The sequence below is a fragment of the Carassius auratus genome, chromosome 38 (genome assembly GCF_003368295.1).
Source record: "Carassius auratus strain Wakin chromosome 38, ASM336829v1, whole genome shotgun sequence".
Classification (NCBI taxonomy): Eukaryota; Metazoa; Chordata; class Actinopteri; order Cypriniformes; family Cyprinidae; genus Carassius; species Carassius auratus.
The window spans coordinates 22,852,579-22,875,673 of record NC_039280.1 but is presented as its reverse complement, the minus strand read 5'-3'; the positions used below and the strand labels follow the sequence as shown (position 1 = coordinate 22,875,673).

Below are 23,095 nucleotides of genomic sequence, written 5' to 3'. Positions count from 1 at the left end.
ACCCTCTGTTTTTTACATTCTTAAGGGAGTAGTGGGTGCACCAATAATATTAGCCTTGAAAATAAAAACAATACATATGGAAATAGTGGTAAAATCACTAACAACCTATTGGATTTTGGTAGCTTTTTAACTACATTATTAACACCAGGTACCAACCAACCACCTTCACGACATCTAACAAGGAAAAAAACATTAGCATGCCGATGTGTGTCAATGAAAACTGCAATAAAGCAAGTCAGGTGTGTTTAGCTCAAGAGTTAAATACTCATAATCAAATAATGTAGTTTTATGTCAACATAATTAAATGACATTGGAGCAAGTTTCAGAATCAGGCTCTTAAAATCTGTATTTATTTTGGTGTCCCTTTAAATATGCAAATCAAATGTTGCCTACCTTGGCCCTTTTGGATCAAATCCTCCATGTATGATCTACCATCTTCAATCTCCATTATAGCTTGTTTAAAGCAGTTACTCTGATTTACTAAACTGAAATCACTTAGAGGACGACAGCGTTTCCCTTTTCGTCTCTCTTGCCCCGTTTGTCTTTATTTCACTCAGCAGACTGCGCTAAAGCTGGAAATACAGTTTTTGGTAAGAGGGAGTTGGCAACATCTTAGTGTGATCGTCAAGAGCACAGAAGCAAGCGTGTTTCTTGCCCATTTCAAAAGGGCAGAGAGGGGAAAAAATGAACGGACGTTAATTGGTCTCAGATCTCCTACTTTTTCTGTGTCATTTATCTGCCTGGGAAAGGAAACTTCTGGAGCAAAAGATGAATGGCTTGTTTGAAAATAATGCACTCCCCCTGACTGTAAATGCATCTCGGCCCCATGAAAATGTATGATTTAAAAGTTTGTCCTAACTTTAAATATAAAGTTTTTGTAGAAATATCTGAACAGGAGGTGGCAGTATAGAGTGGAGCAGCTGTCCTTATACTGTGAGAGGGGCGTAGGCTGCATCCTGTGCCACGACCCATGACCTCTTTGTGCTGTTTATAACTGAACCAAGATGCCAAGAAAGACCTTTGCCTTTAAAGTTCTTTAAAAACACTTCAAAGACAAGCACATATAAAATAAACTAAAGTCTTCTGCAGTCTAAATTGCATGGTAATTTTTTTTTATCAAGGATTGATTTACTATTTATCCTCTTCAAGGCAAATGTTTTCCTCACACTCCTTTAGACTTTAGGGATCTGTGGGCGCCTGTCCTTCTGGCCTCATAAATAGTCTGTCTGAGACTAGCATGAAGATTCCAGCAACCCTTTTGCCTCAGTTGTGGTGTTATAGATTTGCCGCAGGCATTTTTGTCTTTGAAAATGCAACAAAGCAGCTCCTGTCATTAATTCTTGAAAAATAATTTCCTAATAGGTCATTAACAGCACAAAAGAAAAAATTCCAGCTTAAACGGTTTCCTAAGAAAAGGTTGGTCTTTTTTTTTGTGCAATTCCTGAGTCACTATTACGTACAGAAAGCAGTAAACCTTACTTTCTTTACTATGTGCATGAGAAAATGTAATCAAGTCAGAATAAGAGAAAGACTGAAGCATGCTAAGCACTGCCATCCGAACACAGCATTTCTGAGACACTCTTTCACTGCAGACATTCTTGCTGAACAAAGTCCTGACACTTTACATATTCTTTCCATCTGATTTCTTCCAGTGATTACTGTAAATATCAGCTGGGATGGGATTTTTTTCTCAACACATCTAGTCGCATGTATTTGAGTTTCTGCCATAAGTTAACACAGATGTTCTGTATGCTTTGTATATTTTGCATAACTTTGCAAACTGGTCACACATCATTCAGTTCTTTAGAATGGAAAAGCCTGAGGCACATACACTAAAAGCATGAATGAAAGGGAGGGATCTTAACCTGACCTGCTGTTCTAGTGCAACTGAACCTGTTTATCTTATCATTCCTTAGACTTGAACAAGAAACTACAGTGTGTAGTAGTACACGTGGCACAGGTTCACTTTTTCAGAGTAAAAAAAAAGGAACAAAGCACAAAAAAAATCGTAAATCCTAAGCATGATCTGGAAGGAGTAAAGCAAATCAAAACAAAAAAACGAATGATGTTATTTCAACTTCCCGATAAAATGTTGATCTTAAAAATGAGATGTGCTTCAGGCCCCACTGCATTATAGACTCACAAAAATAAAAGACAATAACAGAAATTATGAAATTAAGCTGCCGTCAAAATCAGACTAAGCAGATTGAGTTTAGTGGATGCCGAAACATTGTGATTGGAAACTTTCAAGTGGGTTTTTCCTCTGGCATTCCAGAACCAAACAATCAAGACAGCATGTTTACACCCGAGGGGTTTCATAGTCAATAAAAGAAGAGGCAAGTGAGTTAAGTTTGTACAGAGTCCAGCACAAATCTGCACAAGGCTGGAAAATGTATAAGGAGGTGCTTAGAAGAATGCATAATAACACTTAAAAAAAAAACTCTAATTTACACAAAGAAACTCCAAGCGCGTGCTGGACATGTAAAATGTCATGAAGTAGCTGCTATATATTGTGTGGAATATTCTACGTTTCATCCAATTTCTGAGGCGCCAAATCATGTTTAACAAACAATAAAATGTATTTATGAAAACCACATCTACAAAAATCAATGTCTCCTTATCATAAATCCAAGTCTCACCAAAACAGCTAAAAGCATAATCTTGTTGCTATATGCAGCTTTCAATTAGAAATTTTTCAATTTATTAAACAAAACTGTTATTTAAAGTAATTGAACAAAATAACTAATATAATACTCAAATTAAATATACAAACATATATTTTTAAATAAAATAAAAAATGTATAATTAATTTATAAATAATTGTATTTGTTTTAGTGTGATAGATGGGCATTAATGTTTAGTTTATAAAAATTAAGATAAATTTTGAACAGATGTTTCCAAAGACACTACACACACCCCCAATTTATGAATCACTGGTTTGAATGTGGTGTTTCAAAGGCAAAATTATAAATCAGTTTCATATGGTTTATTTACGGTAAAAGCTCACTTAAATTCAAGCATGCACCAGTAATAGAGGATGTTAATTTCAACTCATAATACATAATTAAACCTAATGAAAGGTAAATGGTTCTAGTGCTGAAAGGACTGTTTTTTTTCGCTTCATCTCCCTTTAGCCGTCTCTATTATAAATACACAATCATACAGTATGTGCTAATGGATGCTGATGGAAAACACAGCTACAGCAGTCTCTCAAAGGGAAATCTAGACAATGGTGCCTATGTTTGCAGCATCTGGTGAAATATACGAGACCTTACTCCAAAAGTGTGGAAATAAACATGGTTTACAGTTAGACCATAGAAAAAAATGTTCATGGAAAAATGACATCAAGCTCTCTTAGTCTCAGGTTGGAGTGTGTTTCACATAAAGAAAATGTCAGAAAATTTCAATATTGGGATAAGGGGTAATAAAAACTTTAACCAAACTACACACTGCCCTCTAGAGTTTAATGCTGGTTATATTCTCAATCATTTAAAGTGCAGAATGAAATAAAGGAATCACTCATATCTTAATTCTCTATCACCAGAGTATGAGAGTAATAAATGCAAGATAAAAATGTTCTTGATTTCAAACAATTTCGAAATTGTCTGAGACACTTATTGTGCCTCATCTGCAGCTCATGAAGACATGATCTATTCTCCAGTTGCTCCCAACATCCCGATTATTCATTGCAGCTTCATTGACAGAAAATGAATTATCACTCACCCCTGAAATATTACACAAGGTTTATAAAAGCAGTCTGTCTTCCATTTAAATCAATGTTTCAAGACTTCAAGTTTCACAATCTCAGATTTTGGGCTAGAAAGTTATATACACCCTGCTGTAAATACCAGCATATGTTGTGTTTTGTATGCTAATATATATATATATAGACCATGTTAGTTGACTACCTTAACCGACAAAAACAAGTAAGGCTTCCTATGTCAGCTTCAAATCAGCACTATATAGCTTGATACGAACAACAATAAAGTACCAAAGACAATACCATGTTTTTGGACATATACTATAATAACACAGCTTTCTTTAAAGCACCCTGTAAATCCCATGATATATGAATATGGTAATCATTCAAATGAGGTTATATATCCATAGTTTTAGCATCAATACCATGGTACCATTACATTAATAGAGAAAACAATCACGAAAATTCATGCTAGATGGACAATATGAGTTATTTGTTGAGACTTCTGAAATGCTATTTTTGCAACAAAAAAGAAGGTTTTTATAATAAGATAAAATAAGTGTGGTTGAGAATCAATTCCCCTTGAGAAAGAGGAAAAATGTACATTTTGCAAGTGGAAACAGTCTCTCAGAAGCCAAGTCCATCTGTTAGTCATTACCCGACGCTGAAACTGATTTAGGGTGAAGCTGGGTAAACAAAAACATTGTGTAGTCTGAACCTCCGAAAGAGAAGGAGCTTAAATCACACTGATCTGCAAAGCCTCAACCATGCACATCTCATCAATCAACAACAGCATTAAACAGTTAGATACTCTTTACAAATAAACCAAAAAAAAAGCACCACCAATGAGTGGCAGTGTGCTGTTGTGCACACTTATACAGATACTGTCCGTCATTTTAGACCTCACACTTATTTGAGCATCTCTCAGACAGTAGCTTTGCCATGGAGCTACTATCTCATAGAAGGAGCATTGTAGAGAGCAGTTCATAAAACAAACTGTATGAAAGGAGCTCATTGAAAGCCTCTGGCAGATAAAGTGTTCCTAAAACTCCAGTTTCCCATCACAACTGGGGCTTCTCACGCATTCCAACGCTTGCTTTATGGGGTGGAATTTATTGCACATGGTTGTTCTCCAAAACCATTCAACACACCCCTGCACTCTGACATTATGGAGCAGTGGAAAAGAGCTCCAACACAGGACAATGAGTATGTGAACACATTCACACACAAACTTTTGACGAAACATACTACACTGCATACAAAATCTCAGGCTCAATGTCTATTGTACAGTCATACAAAGATTGTCATATATTAACACACGCTCTAAATAAAGTTAGTGAACATTGTGCAAGAAGACCAACTAGTCAGAAGGGAACTCATTCTTTAAAATGAAATCAATATTTTGAAACAAAATTCTTAACATATTGAGCAATGTGAAAACAAACTGATTTATGTTTTCAGGCAGTTTGCAGTCTACATTTTTCAACTCGCTCTCATTTACGCAACTTAAACGAATTTCATTAATTATGCGTTACTCTATTCACACCCCAATTATCTAGCAATTTTCCAATGACAGATAAGAACAGGTGTTCTTCTTCCCAATGTATTTGTCCCAAAGTGTTTTAACTAACAGCATTAAAGTCATTTTATTAATAATATAACAACAGCTATGACAATAAAACACTGCAATACCCATTGCAAATTGTTACATTTTTGTTCCATAGCTGCATTATAAAGGATTATCTTGTAAAAAAGAAGGAAATTGTATTTTTCTTTTACCCTGGTTCTCAAAAATTACTTTATCAAATATGATAAAACATGAAAACTAAATACAAATGACTAAAACAATTCCTATTTCAAAATTTAGGCTTTTTTATGAATTCTAAATGGCACACAAACTTGGTGCCTAAAACACCTTTCAGCAATAATTTCACAATACAGCATAGCCTCTTGTACCTTACTGATGAATTAAACTGACTAAAATTAGTTTCAGTCTTAACTATTAAGACTTCCAGCTGAACAGCACCCCATTATTTCAAAAAGTATTTCTCTAGAAGAGCATTATGTCAGGGATGGGAACCTAATATAATCTAAGCAGGAACAGAAAGAGATCCATGGCAACAGGAAAGGATGCAGGAAGATCGAGCCCAACACCCTCATAAGATGGGCGCTGTTTTGCCTCGGACGTGAGCGAGTGAGTCAGCACTTTGAGCATCTGCTGGGTGTGGTCAATAGCCATCGACTGTTGCCATCGCAACCTAAAATGACTCATACAGACAATGAGTAATGACTGAAGGTGTCCATAACAGCGGCCATAGACAAATGTGGCATGGCCTCTAGCAACACTGTAAAAACAAACCGGCACATTAAGACTTTTTCCTGGAACAGGCACATCACTATCTAAAGAAGTAATGTAATACTTTTTTCTGAGTTCACCTAAAAATAAAACGAAAGAAATCGCTAGATCTAAATAATTGCATAGGATGAAGTCAGCAGCTTCAAAGCTTCTTATAAAGAGTACTTTTCTATTAGCAACTAAAAGACTAATTATGTTTTGGAAATCTTTCTATATTTCCGAGCAATCTAATTTAAATATTATTGAAATATTAACAGCAATAAATACTGTAAACAGATAAAAACAAGTATTTTCAGGAGTTTAAAATAGTGGTGCATCAAGTTATAAGACATATAGCACATTGAGAAAAGATGTGCTTTTACTTTTCTAAGAAATCTGACTTGTAATTTTTGCTTAGCAAACCATTAAACATGGCAAAAAATCCCATAGAAGTTCCTTACAGAACATGGGCTACTCTGGCCAATTAGAAAGCACCAAGCAACCTAACAAACACCCACAAAGTCCCAACTAAGCAAAGTCTTAAAAACCACATAGACATGTCCTAGCATCCAACCACAACACACTGTGAATTCTGCAAACTAAATGCGATTATGAATGTATGTCGCTTCAGGAACCAAAGACCTATAAATTAGTTTGCACCCCGGATTTAAGACCAATATTCTAGTCAAGGATGGCACTTTCTTTTTTGCATTTAAACATCTTGTGGAACATAGAAACTTCCTCCTTGATATGAATGAGGGGAAAGTTCAGTCAACAGTTCAACAGCATTACAGGTGCCACACGCCAATTTGAACAACTGTATTATGTTACTACATTACTAATGCTGGAGCCTTAGAGATATCTTTAAGAAAACTCGATACCCCTGACACAGACCTAAGTACACCAAGAAATTCAAGTAGCTATGAATGCGATGACCACTGATACAAAATCCATAGAAGTACAATATGTGCCCTCTGGCAGTAACAGAACTCAAGAAACATTAACAATCAGACCATTTGGTAACTTGGGTGTGTTTCTTGGCGAGGACAATTTACTTCTAAATTACTCCCCAAAAGGCCAATTTACTTCCTAGACTTTGCCACTATAACACCCTGGTAAACAGGAAACTCACGCCTGTTGGATCACAATGAGGTTCCTGGCTGAGTCAGATCCTGCAAGATCCTCATGAGAAGAACTGAACTACTATGTGGTACCACACCACCTTCCAGACCAGACTTGGCACTGCCACAGAGCCTTCGGCTTAGTAATTTAACTGCCAACTGAGCTGAATGTCAGTTATATAACAAAATGGTGAGGAATTAAAAGCATATGTCCGGGAGAGGTCTTATATTTCCATACAGACTGTGCTTAGTGTGCAAATGTGCAACAGGAGACATTTTCTGAAGGAGATGTTTACTTATTTTTATTTTCTTTTTATAAAAACCAGGCTTCAAACAGACCAACTAATGTGTATGGTTGTTTCATAAACATGTTATCTTTTGCTTATTGCCATATCCTGTCATAAGTTTTAATGATACACTACCATTTAAAAATTTGAAATATTTCATAGAAAGTAACATTTATTTAGCAAGGATTTATTAAACTGATCTTAAGTAACTTTAAAGACATGCATAATATTGCAAAAGATTTATATTTCAAATTCTTCAAATTCAAATTCTTTTGAACTTTTAATTCATCAAAGAATCATGTAAAAACAGTCACTGAATCCCTGTGTCCATAAAAATATTACCAGCACCAACATTTATAATAATAAGAAATGTTTCTTTAACACCCAATCAGCATAAAATATTATGATTTTTGAAGGACCGTGTGATACTGAAGACCGGGGTAATTCAGTTTAGCATCATTGGAATAAATTACATTTTAATATATATTATATTTACAATTTTAATAATATAAATCACAATATTTTTTTTTCATGTGACTTTTAAAGGGTTTAAATTACCCATGCTTTTCTCATTACACTCCCTTTGAGAGGGCTAAACCAACGTCATTCCAGATGAGCAGATGTTTGATGCCAAAGTTCTCGTTGTCAAATGTCTTGGCTCCTGTTAAACATTCTCTTCCTTACCAGAGACAGACAAGCTTCGCACACTTACAGCTCTGAGAGAAACAGCAACTTACCTGAAAAACAAGAGAAAGGAGAGAACATTAGCTTTAACATTCATGGTTACAGCCTCAGAGGCTAATTTCTCCTCACACTCAAAATAGTTCTTAGGTGTTAGCTCGACTGCTGACGTATAAACTGACGTCTATTTTTATGGGAAAAGTTGTTGAAGACATCAGACAGGACCTGGCTCCTTCAATGTGCTAACTATTAAAAACAGACAGCGAACAGAATGCGGCTGAAACAAAAGAAAATAAAGCTCAGGAAACAGCAGCCATGGCATGAAAGGTTCTCTTGAAGGATGGTAGTTCACTTTACAACATTAACCCTTGATTAGACACAATAAACCCCCTACCGGGCCACAGCTGCACCCTAGTAGTGTACATTACCAGATGGAGCTCCATGACATTATCTTTGTGAGGGTACCACCTACTGGACACTGCAGGTATGAGTTCACAGTTACCTTAATAAAACAATTCCTGAAGCAAGCTGACATTAAACTGTCAGAATATATGGACCAGGATCAGCAAAAGCATCTTTTACAGCCTACTAAACACTTATGATATTGAGGGAAAATGCTGACAGAGGCCTCCATCACAAGACTGCCTCTCCAAACTCTCCTACCATCAGCAACAGTGCTTGTAATGCAGTTTTATTGTAGCTGGCTGGGGTAAAAAGGAAAAATGAGTTGAACTAAAGGCACAATTATTTGATATGAGTGAAGAGCAAAGAAAAGATTTGATTTATTCAGTTACTGAGTTCTTGGAGGCATACGGGCAGTGCTGGATCAGTGCTGGATTTAAAAAATAAAAAAAAATCAGTCTACCCAAAATAAAAATGAAAATTATGCTTGTGTCATTTCAATTTGTATGACTTGCTTTATCCTGTGGAACATATCAAATCTATACATTTACAATGAGTTGGAACTGGATTTTAAAAAGGACACGTATGTAAGCAATAAGCATATGTGTGCTGAATTTTAAGTATTCTGAAGTCGTAATTTTGATTTATAACCAGACTAAAAGTTAAGTTGGAATTCAATGAAAAGCTTCTAAGATAACTGCTGTTTTGAGTTTCATAGTGCTTGAAATGTGGCACAGCAGGGTGTGGTCTTAGAGAATAGAAAAGACCGGAATGCCTGATGACACAATTATTAACTCCAACAATACAATGGTGTGACTTCTTTCCTTCAGCAACCACTACATTCTTTGATTTCTGTGTAGTCCATAAATGCACTCTGTGTTATATTTTCCTTCCGAAAGCAGAATAAACGACAGACTTTAAATAAATCAATATCTACATCTCCTGATGAGGATCAGATCTTTCCACATTAAATTACCGGAAAATTATCATTAGAGGTTCGTGATCTTTGATGTAAGGCTAACGTCAGTAATACAACAGTGAAACTAATCGGTATAATAGACAAAAATAGACATATGCAAATACTGCAATATTCAAGATTCCTGACATGGCCTGTACAACACTCGCACTCAGACAACATCCTGAAACTATTAACTCCACACACATCTATTTCCAGAAAGAAAAACATTATTGCGGCTGACAGATTAAAGTAAAAAGTGCATGTAAAAAGATGAACGTGAGCAGACAGCCAAAACGCAATAAATAAATGCCATCCTCTGCACAGTTTGTCTCTGAAGAGACGTAGATAAAGCCAGAATTTACCATCCCAACTCTTTCTCTGAAGCACATAAATTCAACTTGTTAACTCTTTGTAAACTGACAATACCTTATTTGATCTCCAGGTTCAACAAGATTCCTGCACCAGACATGCTGTCTCTATGGTGCAGCAGTGAAAGAAAACCATCTAGCAGACATAAAAGAGAAGGTAGAAAGGCCAAAAGCTCATTAAGAGGGAATCTGGGTCTGGATCCAGTACAGCATTAATCTGAGGCAAATTAGGGGGAAAGCAGAGGCATTTGGCTGGTCACTGGACACAGCAAAAACAGTGAGAGCTATGAATGCCTTCAATTTGAATATGAATAAAAGTTTCATTTTAAACATCAGTCATTTTACAATTTATTATACTTCACCGGAGAAGTAAGCTGCTTTGGGTAAAAGCCATTTCAGATGTCTACATATTCACTGGTACTCAATATAGATTTTAGTATTATTTTAAACACATAATTATTACTGTATAATTTTTTACCTTAATAAAATAATATTAATATATACACTACTGTTCAAAAGTTTGGGGTCTGTGAGATTTTTTTATGTTTTTGAAAGAAGTCTCTTTTGCTCACAAGGGCTTTATTTTTTATTTATTTTTTTATCTTTTTACGTGTAAATCTCCAAAGTACAAGCAGCTTCCACTGCCATTAATATTCCTGGCATGTAGATCACACCCAACTCTTCTTTAAGTCTGCCAAGAGTGTGTCCAGCAGAAAGTGACCCCTCAATGAAGTGGGCAAGTACAAGGGTAAAGGCTGTCAGGCATATTAACTAAGACTCTCTGGACTGTTTGAAGGGGTGAAAAGCCTTTGTCTGCTCTGACAATTGAAAAAAACATTCACTCTGGTCACAACAGCTGAAGGCTTTCTGTATACTGAGCTGCTCCATTGAAACACACTCGAGCTGCAGCCAGTGATTCATCAGAATAGACACATTTAGATCACAAATTACTCTGCTTGGGACTGAATAACCTTTTCAGATAAAGAAGAAAAGGGCGAGAAACTAAATAATTAAAAGGAATGTGAACAGCCAAAAATAAAGAGGAATAACTGCCATTCTTGTAGCTTAAAGGGAGTAGTTTGATGTTTGTCATAGTGATGATGTATCATTCAGATCTCAAAACATTCTCCACATTCCATTTTTTTTAAATTAAGCTACAAAAAGTTTGTTATGGACTTTATATTGGCTTGATGAATAAATTACCACATGACCAAGCACTCCCATTTAAAATATGTAGAAGAGTAAATCATAAGAGTCATAGCTGTATTTAAAACAAAAGTCTCTTGAGCAAAATAAAATAAAATGAGAAAAAATATAATCACTTTTAAATCAGCAATTTGCAAATAAAACCAGTCAAAGTACAAATAATTATGTGGAAATAATAATTATGTGTAATTGGGCTTATAATCAAACTAAACTTAGATAGTGCAATTCAAGTTATGACTAAGCACATTTGCATTGTGTGCCAACATCTTCCCTAATCCAACAACTGTACTTTTACTAATCGCAAATATCAAAACACATAAGGTAACACTAATGTTCTGACTCGAGTAGAATCCATATTTGGATCCATATACTTCAAAAACAACATAACCTAGAGACAAATCAACAAAAATATTCAGTTACTTGTAGCACCAAGTCACAAAAACAATCACTAAAATCTGATTTATGCTCTAAACCACCTTTGCCAGTAACCAAACGCTACGAGAGGCTTAATCCCTAGATATGAAGTGCTGGTCCACTTTCATGCTCCGATGGACAGACCTTTGAATATCAGCAATCAGTATTTGTTAGACCAAGCCCAGCCTGAGGAGGACTCAGCTATAACCACAAAACAGCTAGAACCACAAAACTGCGAGCCTATATAACTTATACTGCCGCTAGCGTACCCAGTGTCATATATGTAAAGTGAATATCTATCTATCTATCTATCTATCTATCTATCTATATATATATATATATATATATATACACACACACACACACACACACACACACACACACACACACTGTATATGACACTTCACCCTCTTTCTTCCTCTTGCGAATCTGCAATAACTAATACTGAATAACAGACATCTATCCAACGATCACATCAAACTTCCTGGCCCACCACAAGCGGCTCTATATTGGGAACGGGTTTGGGGGGGTCCCATGTCACTGTGCTGCCTGTTACCGTGGTGATGCTGCAGTCAGTGCACCGAATGTGCCGCATGGCTGACGCAGAATCCTGCTGCTTCCCAACACAGTTAAAAAGAACCAGACGACCTCCCAAGCACTGCTGGAGTTCAAGCATGAGGGCCCCCGCACAAAAGACCCGGCCCTTCCCTTCATAAAAAACATAGCAAAGTTGAAGCAGAGAGGATACAATGGAATTCACTAAACTTTGCATGCCATTCCTCCTTAAAATCCATTCCCATCCCATTAAACAGCTCAACGGTTCTTTGCTCTAGGAATTGATCCACATTGGTAAGTACCTTTGAGAGAGGTGATCTCGTGTTGGATGGACCGGGCTGTGTCCATGTCACTGGATTCTGTCAGACTGGTTTCCTGGGAGCGTGTGCGTGCGTTGCGCGAGGTCAGTCCAGTAAGATTTCACCAGCCACGCCGCTGCAAGACTTCAGGATTCGGTTCTGTCCTTCTCTCGGCTAAGCCTGCAATGCTGCTTGCTGATCGTGTGCTTTCTCTGTTTTGATCCTCTTTCTCGCTCACTCACTCACTCCCTCTCTCACACTTACTCATTCCCTGTTTGCAGAGTAACTGCGATGTGAAAAGTACCCCACCCTCACTTCTTCCTCCTTTCCCTCTTTCCTCCAGCCCATCCCATCCCCCGTGGGTCCCACGGGGTGCCTGAGCCAATCAGAATGCAGAGTAGGTACAAACTGTATGCATTGATGAGACTTTTGAAGGTGTGAGACAGATGCAGATTGTATAAACTAAAACAGAGAATATATATAAATAAGTGAACTGCAAAACAAAGAGGTTGAGAATTTTAAAAGACAAGAATAGAATCTACACAAGAAAGCAAAATCGAGAGAAAAACTCTGGGAAGTTGTTCTTCTATGTCTTTCTCTGTAATTTATCTAGCCACTGAATTTTTTTTTTTTTTTAGATTGGTGTCTTAACAACATGACTACAAATGCTATTTAAGCTAAATGCACTCACAGATTCTCTTTTATGACTAATTTAGTTTCCATATTTTCTATCTGATTCTCTAATTCAATATGACAGCAACAGTGTCCAATGAAAACATGCTAAAACTGCACATACAAAAGAGCAACTCTCACAAGCTTCCTCTTGTGGTCTGGACTTAGCTTCATATTTTTAGCATTTTCCAGTGCAAAATAATAACTATTCATTTTATCTATAAATACATCCCTTAGACCGATTTATATAAAAAGCTAAAAGGTTAAAAAAATTAAAAATAAACACAACACACACACAAAAACACAAGACAAATCAAACAAATAAAGTTGAAGTATTGAATTCCCGAAAATGCTTGAGTTTTGTTTTAGGCTCCTGAAAGCCTGTGAAAACAAGATTATGGGAATGATTAAATCATTGATCACCTTTGATTATCAAACAAGCATTACTCTTTCACTGTCTGTTATTCATTTATATAATACATGTAGGTCTTGCAAAGCCATTTAAGACTGAGAATGACCCTTCATTATCATATGGTATGTGAATTGCTCCTTCTGTTGTTTATGCATATGTCAGCTCAAAATTAAGGTGTGATATTAAAATCAATTTTCACGTGTAAACACAAGCACTCACAAACAGATGAGCCGAGGTCTAAAGTTAAGTGTAAGCTTTCCAAACATTACACGGGGCATGCCATGGATAATTAACAATAACAAAAATAATCTAATTACATGCTCTAGTTTTCATAATGAATGAAGCAATGCAAAAGCCTCACAAACATAATTCAACACATCTACAGTGACTCAGCAAAGCATGCTATAGTGTACTTACTGCAGTGCTGTAATGCTTCTGCAAGGAAGTCTACTTGATTATGCAGACAGACTTGAACTAGACAAATCAATGACATCATCAGATCAGATCTTCTTTGCCAAAGCATTATTTGATTTTGTCATCAGACTGTTGTTGTTGTAATAACTGATGTGTGTCCACAATCAAAACCAGTACACCAATTCATCTCGTGGCTAAAACACACACAAATAGAGAAAAGCCCCATACAGACTAGATGACACAGCGTTTTGAGAGCAGTCAGGCTGGCCTATTGCTGGAGCTCCTGAGAATAGCAGCTCTCTCTCTCTCCCTCTCCCCCGACACACTCCGTTATTCTATCTCTGCTTGTTTTTTTTTTCAGTGCCCCTTTTTTGTTCTACCTCTACATGTCTGTCATAGCCACAAGGCAGTTCAAGGTAAAGTTCAAGGGGTTCAAGCTTGAAATTTTAACTTTAAAGGCATTAATCTGCTAAAGATTTTTGATTGGCTAACCTTTACAAACTACGTGGCAACACCCCGTCAAGATGCAGAATAATGAAACTTGTTTTGAAGTTAACATTTTCATATTTCTGAAATTAATAATAAATTTTTACAGCATAGTTTCCATGAACAGTTTGAGCCTATTTTATTAAAGCATATCTAGGAACTATAAAAGTGTCCAGGATATGTATAATGGCTTTCTGTTAGTATAAATGACACTTTAGCTCAGTTATGCCAAAAAAAAAAAAAGTAATTAAAATATGTTCTTATTGGTCATTCACAACATTGAGCAGTCATATATTTTGTATATTAACTGCAATCCAAGACAACATACTGGTGCTACTTTCATGTAATGTATTTCACTCTGCAGTCCTTCTGTTTTCAAAGAAAATTGGAATAGTTCACTGGAGCCCATCTTGTAACTTAAAAGTCTACTGTGAGAAAATCAAAACATCCCTTGAAAGAACAACAAAACAGAGCACCTGCAAGATCGCAGGACCTATCGCAGCAGAGAGCAGCGCGGGACAACACTTAATGGGAGGTAGAGGTCTTCACGGGTCCAAAAATTCTTGCCCGAACCCGACAGAGACCCGTAATGTACTACACCGAACCGACCCGGACCCGTCTATTATTTCAAAAGCTGGACCCGGACCCGTGTAGATCCGAGAAATGCCTACCCGGACCCGACCCGGACCCGTATATTACTTGAAATCTGGACCCGATCCCGCCGTGAAAACACAGACCCGACTGGACCCGACGTTGACATATTCCACCTTAAATTGCTATTACAAGTCAATAAACCTGTTGCGAAGAATACAGCTTTTTGTCTTACCTAATTTAAAGAGCCGTGGTCTCTCTTCCTTGTACCTGACTGCCTGTGATGCATTACAATCCTCCGACAAGAAAGTTATTCATGTTATTCCTCTCGTTATTCCAAGTCCAAGCTGAATCCACTCATTATTTCAGCTTCAAAAGTCCACTTGATGTCACGGTGACGGATGACAAATGCTACTGTGCACATGTACATTCTGACTCGAGTTAATTAGCATAATAACTTACACTGTTTGCCTTTTCAACTATAATAACGATCGCTTGTGCAATGCCATGGCCGCTAACGTTATTTATTTGCTATCATCTGATCTCTGTCTGTGCTCTCTGCTCTGCATCGAGTCTGAATCTGAACCACTAAAACTTTAAGATTAAACGGTTCATTTATAATATTATAAAAATGGGAGAAAATGTAAAACGCGGTTTGGCGGTCGAAGTGTCCCTCACTGCTTGCCATAGAAACATGACTGCACATGCGTGCTAGCTTTATCAACCTAAAATGCCTTAACGCGATTTGAGCGTAATAGAAAACATTAATGTGACAGTTCACCTCAGATTGTGTTGCTGATTTGAAATATATTAAACATGAGTGTGTCAAGTCTGCAAGCATTACCGTGTCTGCACTCATTAACTCGAGTCTGCGAGCGAGACAGAGAGAGAGAGAGAGAGATCACTTTTTTTGGCTCACTCTTTTCTTTTCCTAATTTTACAAATTGCATGTTACAAAAAACACAAGCAGTTTTTGATAACGGCCGGATGTTCTCCGAGTCCGATGACTCCGATCGGCGATCGCACGGGTATTACACACAATGTTAAACAGACCCGGGACCCGAGGTAATAGATTCGGACCCGACCCGGACCCGGCTGATGATTTAAAATATAGACCCGAACCCGTACGGGTCCCGGGTCGGGTCCGGGGTCGACGGGTCTTGGGTGCACTGTGAAGACCTCTAATGGGAGGCTAGAGACTTGTGTGTGCGGGATGTGGGAGAATAATTAGGGTGTGCTCACACTAGGCAATCTTAACTGTGCCGGAACGTGTTTGAACCCCAAAACCTGGCTCGTTTGACAAGTGTGATCTCTCCGTTTAGCAGTCCCTGACTCGGTTGGAAGAGGTGGGCAAGAGCGCGATTCAGTTATATATAGATCAGTGAGTGTGAGCCCTAACCGTGTTGGGGTGCAGAACTTCTGATGTGTGCTGCATGATTGCGTTAATATTTTTTAACGGTAAAACGGTTAGGTCTGTTAAGCAATATATTGTGAGAGGGACGTGGTAACTCTAAATAATAAACCACAAAGTTAACCAAACCATGCACTCCACTGTGATTAGCGAGAGCGCTTCTCTGCTGTTCTCACATGCGATCGGAAACTTCCCATTTCCAACTTATAAAGTCACGATTACGAGCTCGCTGCATTCTTTTCTGTTAAAAATAACAGTGGACAGTGGTTTGTGAATGTTGATGTTTAGGCTAAATAATTTGACCCATGATTTGTCTGTTTGTGTATGCAGTGCCGGTGAGCAACAGACTTTCATAATATTAAAAAACTGCATTAACGCAATAAAATAACTATCAGCGTTAATCAATGAATGCATTAACGCGATAACACGTTAAAGGGGGGGTGAAATGCTCATTTTCACTCAATATCCTGTTAATCTTGAGAACCTATAGAGTAGTACTGCATCTTTCATATCTCCAAAAAGTCTTTAGTTTTATTATATTCATAAGAGAAAGATAGTCTGTACCGATTTTTCCCGGAAAAACACGACCGACTGGAGGCGTGACGTGTGTGCGGAGCTAAAGAATCACGAGCGCGAGTAGGCTTTTGCGTTGAGAGGGTTTGGAAGCTGTGATATTACCGTGAGGAAAAAAACATCCAAAACAAACCATGGCTAACAGTCAGATTCAGCCGTTTATTTATGATCCAGATTCAGATCCCGAGGCTGAAACTGAACTAGAGCAGCAGCAGCAACGACTCGCTCCGAGCGGGGCTCGAACCCGGGTCTCCGGCATGGGAGGGGGACACACTAACAAGGAGGCAGAGATATTTTAAGCAGTTTTACTCACCGCCTGCAGTTCCAGCACACGATCGTTACCCTTTTTTGTTGGGATTGCATCATCCTTAAGGAATAAACGATACGCAAATCCGTCGTCAAACTGGGCCTTGTTTGTAAAACAAGCATCTTCGAAATGCAGGGAACAAACACAAACACTTGCACAACTCCGTTGATGCTCTGTAAAAATAAACTCCATCCACTGGTCCCTTAATGCTGTTTTTTTTGGTAATCTGTGCAGGGTTGTCTTGCCCTGGCCACCAAAAATACACTTCTTTTGTGACATTTCGCGACGCTCTCGCTCTGATCAGTGAAGTCTGTTGTGCTCTCATTGCTCTGCTATTCGGGAGCGAGCGCTCTTCCGGCAGACGCGCCCTTAGGACCCATATAAGGAAATTCCGCTCCATCTAACGTCACACAGAGCCATACTCGAAAAAAACTTTCCGAAACTTGTGACAAACCGGAAGGAGTATTTTTGGAACAGAAATACTCCTTCAAACGTACAACTTAATTTTTGAAACTTTGTCCATGTTTAGCATGGGAATCCAACTCTTTAACAGTGTAAAGAACTCAGTATGCATGAAATAGCATTTCACCCCCCCTTTAACTTGACCAGCTCTAGTTATTTTATAATATTGTGGAATACTATTTAAAATAAGCGTTTTTTATTTTAAAATACTTTTAAAAAATTATTTTATTCTGTGATGGCAAAACCGCATCATTATTCCAGTCTTCAGTGTCACATGATGATCTCTGACCTGGGTCTTATTTTTTGTGACCTCGCAAAAGCTTGTAGAATTCAGCAACTTGCATGGACCTGTTTACTCTTTCACATGTAGATCACTCATCCTGTCTCTCTCTCTCTCTGACCTCTGACCCCTCGGCCCACTTCACACAGTGCAATGGAGTTAGATACATGTCAGACAGTATATGCTGTCAACAAATACGAGTTTTGTATCTTTTCAATATGCTCCTATCTATCTATCTATCTATCTATCTATCTATCTATCTATCTATCTATCTATCTATCTATCTATCTATCGTCTTTGAAATTCTCGTCTTTGAAATTCTGTAGAGATAAGGAAAATAAATACTGTGTTGCGTGTCCTGGTCAGAAGACCAGCGCAACAAGACAAAAACATTAAAACCCATTATAGACGAGCCATTTGTTGCATACAGTGGGGACACAATTATGGATTATACTGTCTTTTTACACGTTGCATCGCGGCACGTAAACAAAACCATGTCTGCATCTGTGATTGGAGAAATGACAAACAACAAGGGCTACTCTACACTGCTCAAAACTCGCGTTTGAATCATTGAGGAAAATAGCTCTCAATAAATTGTGCTGCACACATCTGAATGTTTGGGTTGAACTGTTCTGGAACAGTGTTGAAATACAACTTAACCACTGATTTCTAGTCGTGTCCTCTTCTGGAAGGCCAAACAAAGTATTTCCGTAACTTCAGAGATCTTATCCATTCACGAACATCTTGTAACACTCCAAAGAGAAATGAAAACTTAAAATGGCATCATATGACCCCTCTAAATGAATTTCTCAAGACGTTGATCCTATAGTACAACAATGTCTTGCAAAAGTTTACTCGTAAAAATAATACAGCCCTAAGAACAGAAAAGATGCATTCTGTGCTCACTGAGTAACATTTATTTCCCAATAAGTTATTGAGCCATCAGTCAAGACGAAAAACCACAAAAGCCAAACACTCAATTACACTTCATCCGTCAACTTTCACTGGTTAATTCTGTGCTGACAGTTCCAAGAATTCTCAAACTTCTGTTCAACCTTTCATGAAACTCACCACAAAATTTAATCTTATTTGTGAGTCAGTCAGTTTTTGTCAAGGCAACATTATGGGGTCTTCTTCTGATTCATATTTCTAGTGTGATTATCACAAAGAGATAGTGTATCAAGAATAATGTATTAGTTTTTAGTCTTTTTTACTTGTCACACAAAGAATGAGCAATGTTTTTAACAATATTTAAAAGAAAATTTTATTTTTCATAAAATATTAAGTTTTATTAACAAACACTTTAATAAAATTTTATCATTTTATTTTTGTTCAATACTTTTACAATAAACAAAAATTTTGTCCAAGCCTGATTTTAAATAAATACATAGATAAATAAATATAAAAATATGCATGGTGTAGGATTATTTGAACAAACCTAACTAATTAAAAAAAAAAAAAACTGGCAATGTGGTTTTGGCCTGGTTATGTTTCTCTTTTTCACTTTTCTAATAGTTATGTGTCAATAGTGGATTTGCGTGCAGTCTCTGAACATCCTGAACAATAGCCCTCACCCAGTACTCTGCCAACAGGCCTAATGAACACACATGGCATTCATGGCAACCTGATATAGCTCTGCTGGCATCAAACTGGCCTAGCGTTCCACTGATCAAAGCTAAAACTGATGCTCCACATACTCGTGCCTTAGACAACACAGTAGTCTGAGTCAAGTCAATTTTGTTTGTATATAGCAGTTTTCACGATATACGTTGTTTCAGATCAACTTCACAAACATGTATGATGTTAATGTTTGTAATACCTAAATGCCTACTTATCCACATTTTCAGTTTAAAGCTGGGCAATAGAATAAACTGGTGTTTTATTGAGAGGGTTGGTAAATACCATCTGACACACTCCTGTGTTGGCATACTGTACAAATAGACTTTACATTCTCTTGCATAGACCTCATCTTAGTCATCTTCCTTGGGTTTTTCTCGACAACATAAACAGGAAAGCTACAATCTACAGTACTATACAATGACTAAACATCCCATGACTCAACTCAATGAAGTGACTGAGATGTTTCTGAAGCTCCCAGGTTTTTTTGGTTCAAGTTTATGTGTAGGCAGATGGGGAGTTTGTTGCAGACATTCCTGGTATCCCAGTGACAGAAATTCCCCACCAACCAAGCAATTTTTTTAACTACTGACAACGAGACACAGACAGATAGCACATTCATCAATCATCAGCTAACAGGCTGAAAAAAAGGGTTTCTTGTTCAGGCTCCAAAAATTGGGGAAAGAGTGAGTATGCAGAACAAATAAGATCAAGTTTCCAAAACACAAAGATTAGATTAAGACATGGCCGTAAGAACTAAAGAATTTAAGAAGGAAAAAAAACATGCATACGAGTTTGACTCCTAACCCTAGTGTTGTGGGTTTGAATCTCAGGCCGGAAATACCACGACTGAGGTGCCCTTGAGCAAGGCATCGAACCCCCAACTGCTCCCGGGTGCCGCAGCATAAATGGCTGCTCACTGCTCCTGGTGTGTGTTCACAGTGTGTGTGTGTGTGTGTGTTCATTGCTCTGTGTGTGTGCACTTTGGATAGGTTAAATGCAGAGCACAAATTCTGAGTATGGGTCACCATACTTGGCTGAATGTCACGTCACTTTCATGTATATTAAAAGACACATTAGGAATTTAGAAAGAATTCCACAGCCGGTATAAAAACATTAAAATCTACAAATGTAAAACATAAGGTGCTGCCCACAGACTTGTGATAAATCCCAAAGAGGTGAGAAATTAAGCAGCAAACATTCTCTGTTTACCCATACTGGCTACAAAGTGTGTCCATCCCTCATGTGAACGCTGTGAAGGACATTTTCACATTAACATTTTTGTTCTTTCCAGACATTTTCATTCTTATTAAAGTTACTAGAAAGCCAAAGAAACATACAGGAAACAAATCATGTGTATGTAAATGTGTGTTAACTCTATAACGCCTGCTATGTCATGTAACAAAAAAATCATGTTAAAATGATATCAAATATATTAAAATAAAATCAAATATGACAGATCAGGCTTAAGAGGAGTGCTTATTTGCATATCTCTCAATCATCACAGTATTGTATTGCATTATGTTTTGCCAACACATTAAAACTACAGAGCTTTGATCAAAAAAACTAGTGAAGCATTCTAATATCATCTTAATAAAACATTATTCAGAGAAACTGAATAATGACTAATATCTATATGCAGATATTCAGATGCCCAAATGTTTAAATTTAATATTCAATCAACAGACAAATAAATAAATGAATGGATTTTTCTGACTATAATTTCTTACATATATTCACCAAGGAATTCACCATGAATGAACTGCATCTGCTGATGTCCGCTGAGTTTGTGTGTGCATTGTTTTAGCACCTCATTTAATAAAGGAATTATGCTTATCAAGTAACATGACCAATAATGCAACAGCACAATTCTCCATCATCCACCACACAAAATCCACAACTCACAACATTTCTCTCAGTCTCCTTCTTTCCAGCCTTTCTCTCCCAAAAAAGTTTCACAGTGTATTAATAATATTCCCTTTCTATTCCAGTTCGGAACACCGCAACTTCCATTACCCAAACTTTCCCTCTTTAAGATGTGCATGCAGGCCTCGGACAGGAAAAAATTTCACTGCACTCCCACATGCTCCTTTTCATTTTCCACTTTCAGTTACAAGCTTCTCCAATGTTAATACTCAATCTTATGCTAACGTTTTTTTGATCATGCAATTTAACTGCTTTTCTGGGACTCAAATTCATTCACTTTCAAAGAGGGTGACTTTGTACCCAAGAATGGGTTTCCAAATATAAAGAGCTGACTTTCCCAAGATGATCCATGTATTTCACACGGGAATGCTTTATGACATGAATCATTATCACATTACCAAAAGTAAACCCTCAATACTCATTGGCTGTGTCATCAATAAGGGTTTCATTTGAGTCATGAGCTTTACTCATGGGTGTGTCTCAGGACATACTTCCAGGAAACTGCATGTAACAAATACTGTACGGACATACATCAAATACTTCTAAATGTGTGACCAGCATTAGTTCAAATCCAAATCTGTGCTGAGAATAAGTGAAAATACACTTGTCCTGTGCACACTCACGGATATCTGTGTGTTCATAACTATGGGTAGGCTTTTTAGAGACACTATTTTGGAAAGTAAGATCATGTTGCATTAACCTGATCTTGGCTGAGGGAACAGAAGGGATAGATCTGTTCCATATGTGGACGATCTAAAGGTGGCTCAATTAATGGCAGCTCATGTTTTTGGCCAGTTATATGAGCACAGACAAACTTTTTCAAAGACACTCCTGTTCCTGTTGACCTTATTTCACATTATTACCTGATGTGATCCTCCTCTGTAATACACTGAAATCTCACATTATGAGCTTCTGCTATATTGTCCTTTTTCTTTTTTTTTTTTTTCTTTTTTTCTATCAACTGATTCCAATGTGATTTTTTACAAGTGCCTAGTTCATCTTCATTTATAAAAAAGAAAAATAAATCATTTTAATCTTAATTTTGAACAGCATTGGGTTAGTAAGTTTTTTTTTATACAGATATTAATACTTTTATTCAAAAAGGAAGCAAGATTAACATATTTTTATATTAACATATCCAAATTGACATATGATTGAATTAATTTATTATGATCTCGTGACTGCTAAAAATTCAGCTTTGCCATCACAGAAATAAATTATATTTTAAAATATTACAAATGTTACTTTTACAATATTACTGTTTTTACTGCATTTTTTTTTTTTACAAATAAATGCAGCCTCAGTAAACAAAAGAGACTTCTTGTGAGAATGTAAAACACTCCCACAGACCCCAAAATAGTATTATATCTATCGTTTTATAATTTTGAATCTAACATTAGCAAAATCCTTAAAACGATTTGCTCTGAGAAAAAGGCACTTGGCCAAATACTTAATAGACCACTGCATCTTACTGTTTTAAAACATACAGGACAGGTATTTCCTTTTTCTTTACTTTGCTAATGTACTTCAGGAATTCCAAGAAGGCTTTAGAGGGGGCCTTGCCATGGTAATATCAGGTAAATCACACAAGGGTCCAAGGTTAAATCATTCAGCGTGA

At 37.1% G+C, this 23,095-nt stretch overlaps 1 protein-coding gene across 13 annotated transcripts in view; it reads right to left on the bottom strand.

Annotated features, from left to right (window-relative positions):
• LOC113057418 (plectin) overlaps positions 1-23,095 on the bottom strand; it is a 90,552-nt gene that overhangs the window by 51,273 nt on the left and 16,184 nt on the right. For 2 of the 13 annotated variants that reach the window (XM_026224820.1, XM_026224821.1), the window contains exon 2: positions 8,002-8,180. The exons of 9 other annotated variants lie outside the window; for them this stretch is intronic. In XM_026224820.1, coding sequence (XP_026080605.1) covers positions 8,002-8,005 — 4 coding nt within the window. In that variant the 5' untranslated portion in view covers positions 8,006-8,180. Of the gene's footprint in view, positions 1-8,001; positions 8,181-12,329; positions 13,163-23,095 lie in introns of those variants that run through there. 2 more of the 13 variants (XM_026224816.1, XM_026224818.1) reach the window with 1 other exon arrangement.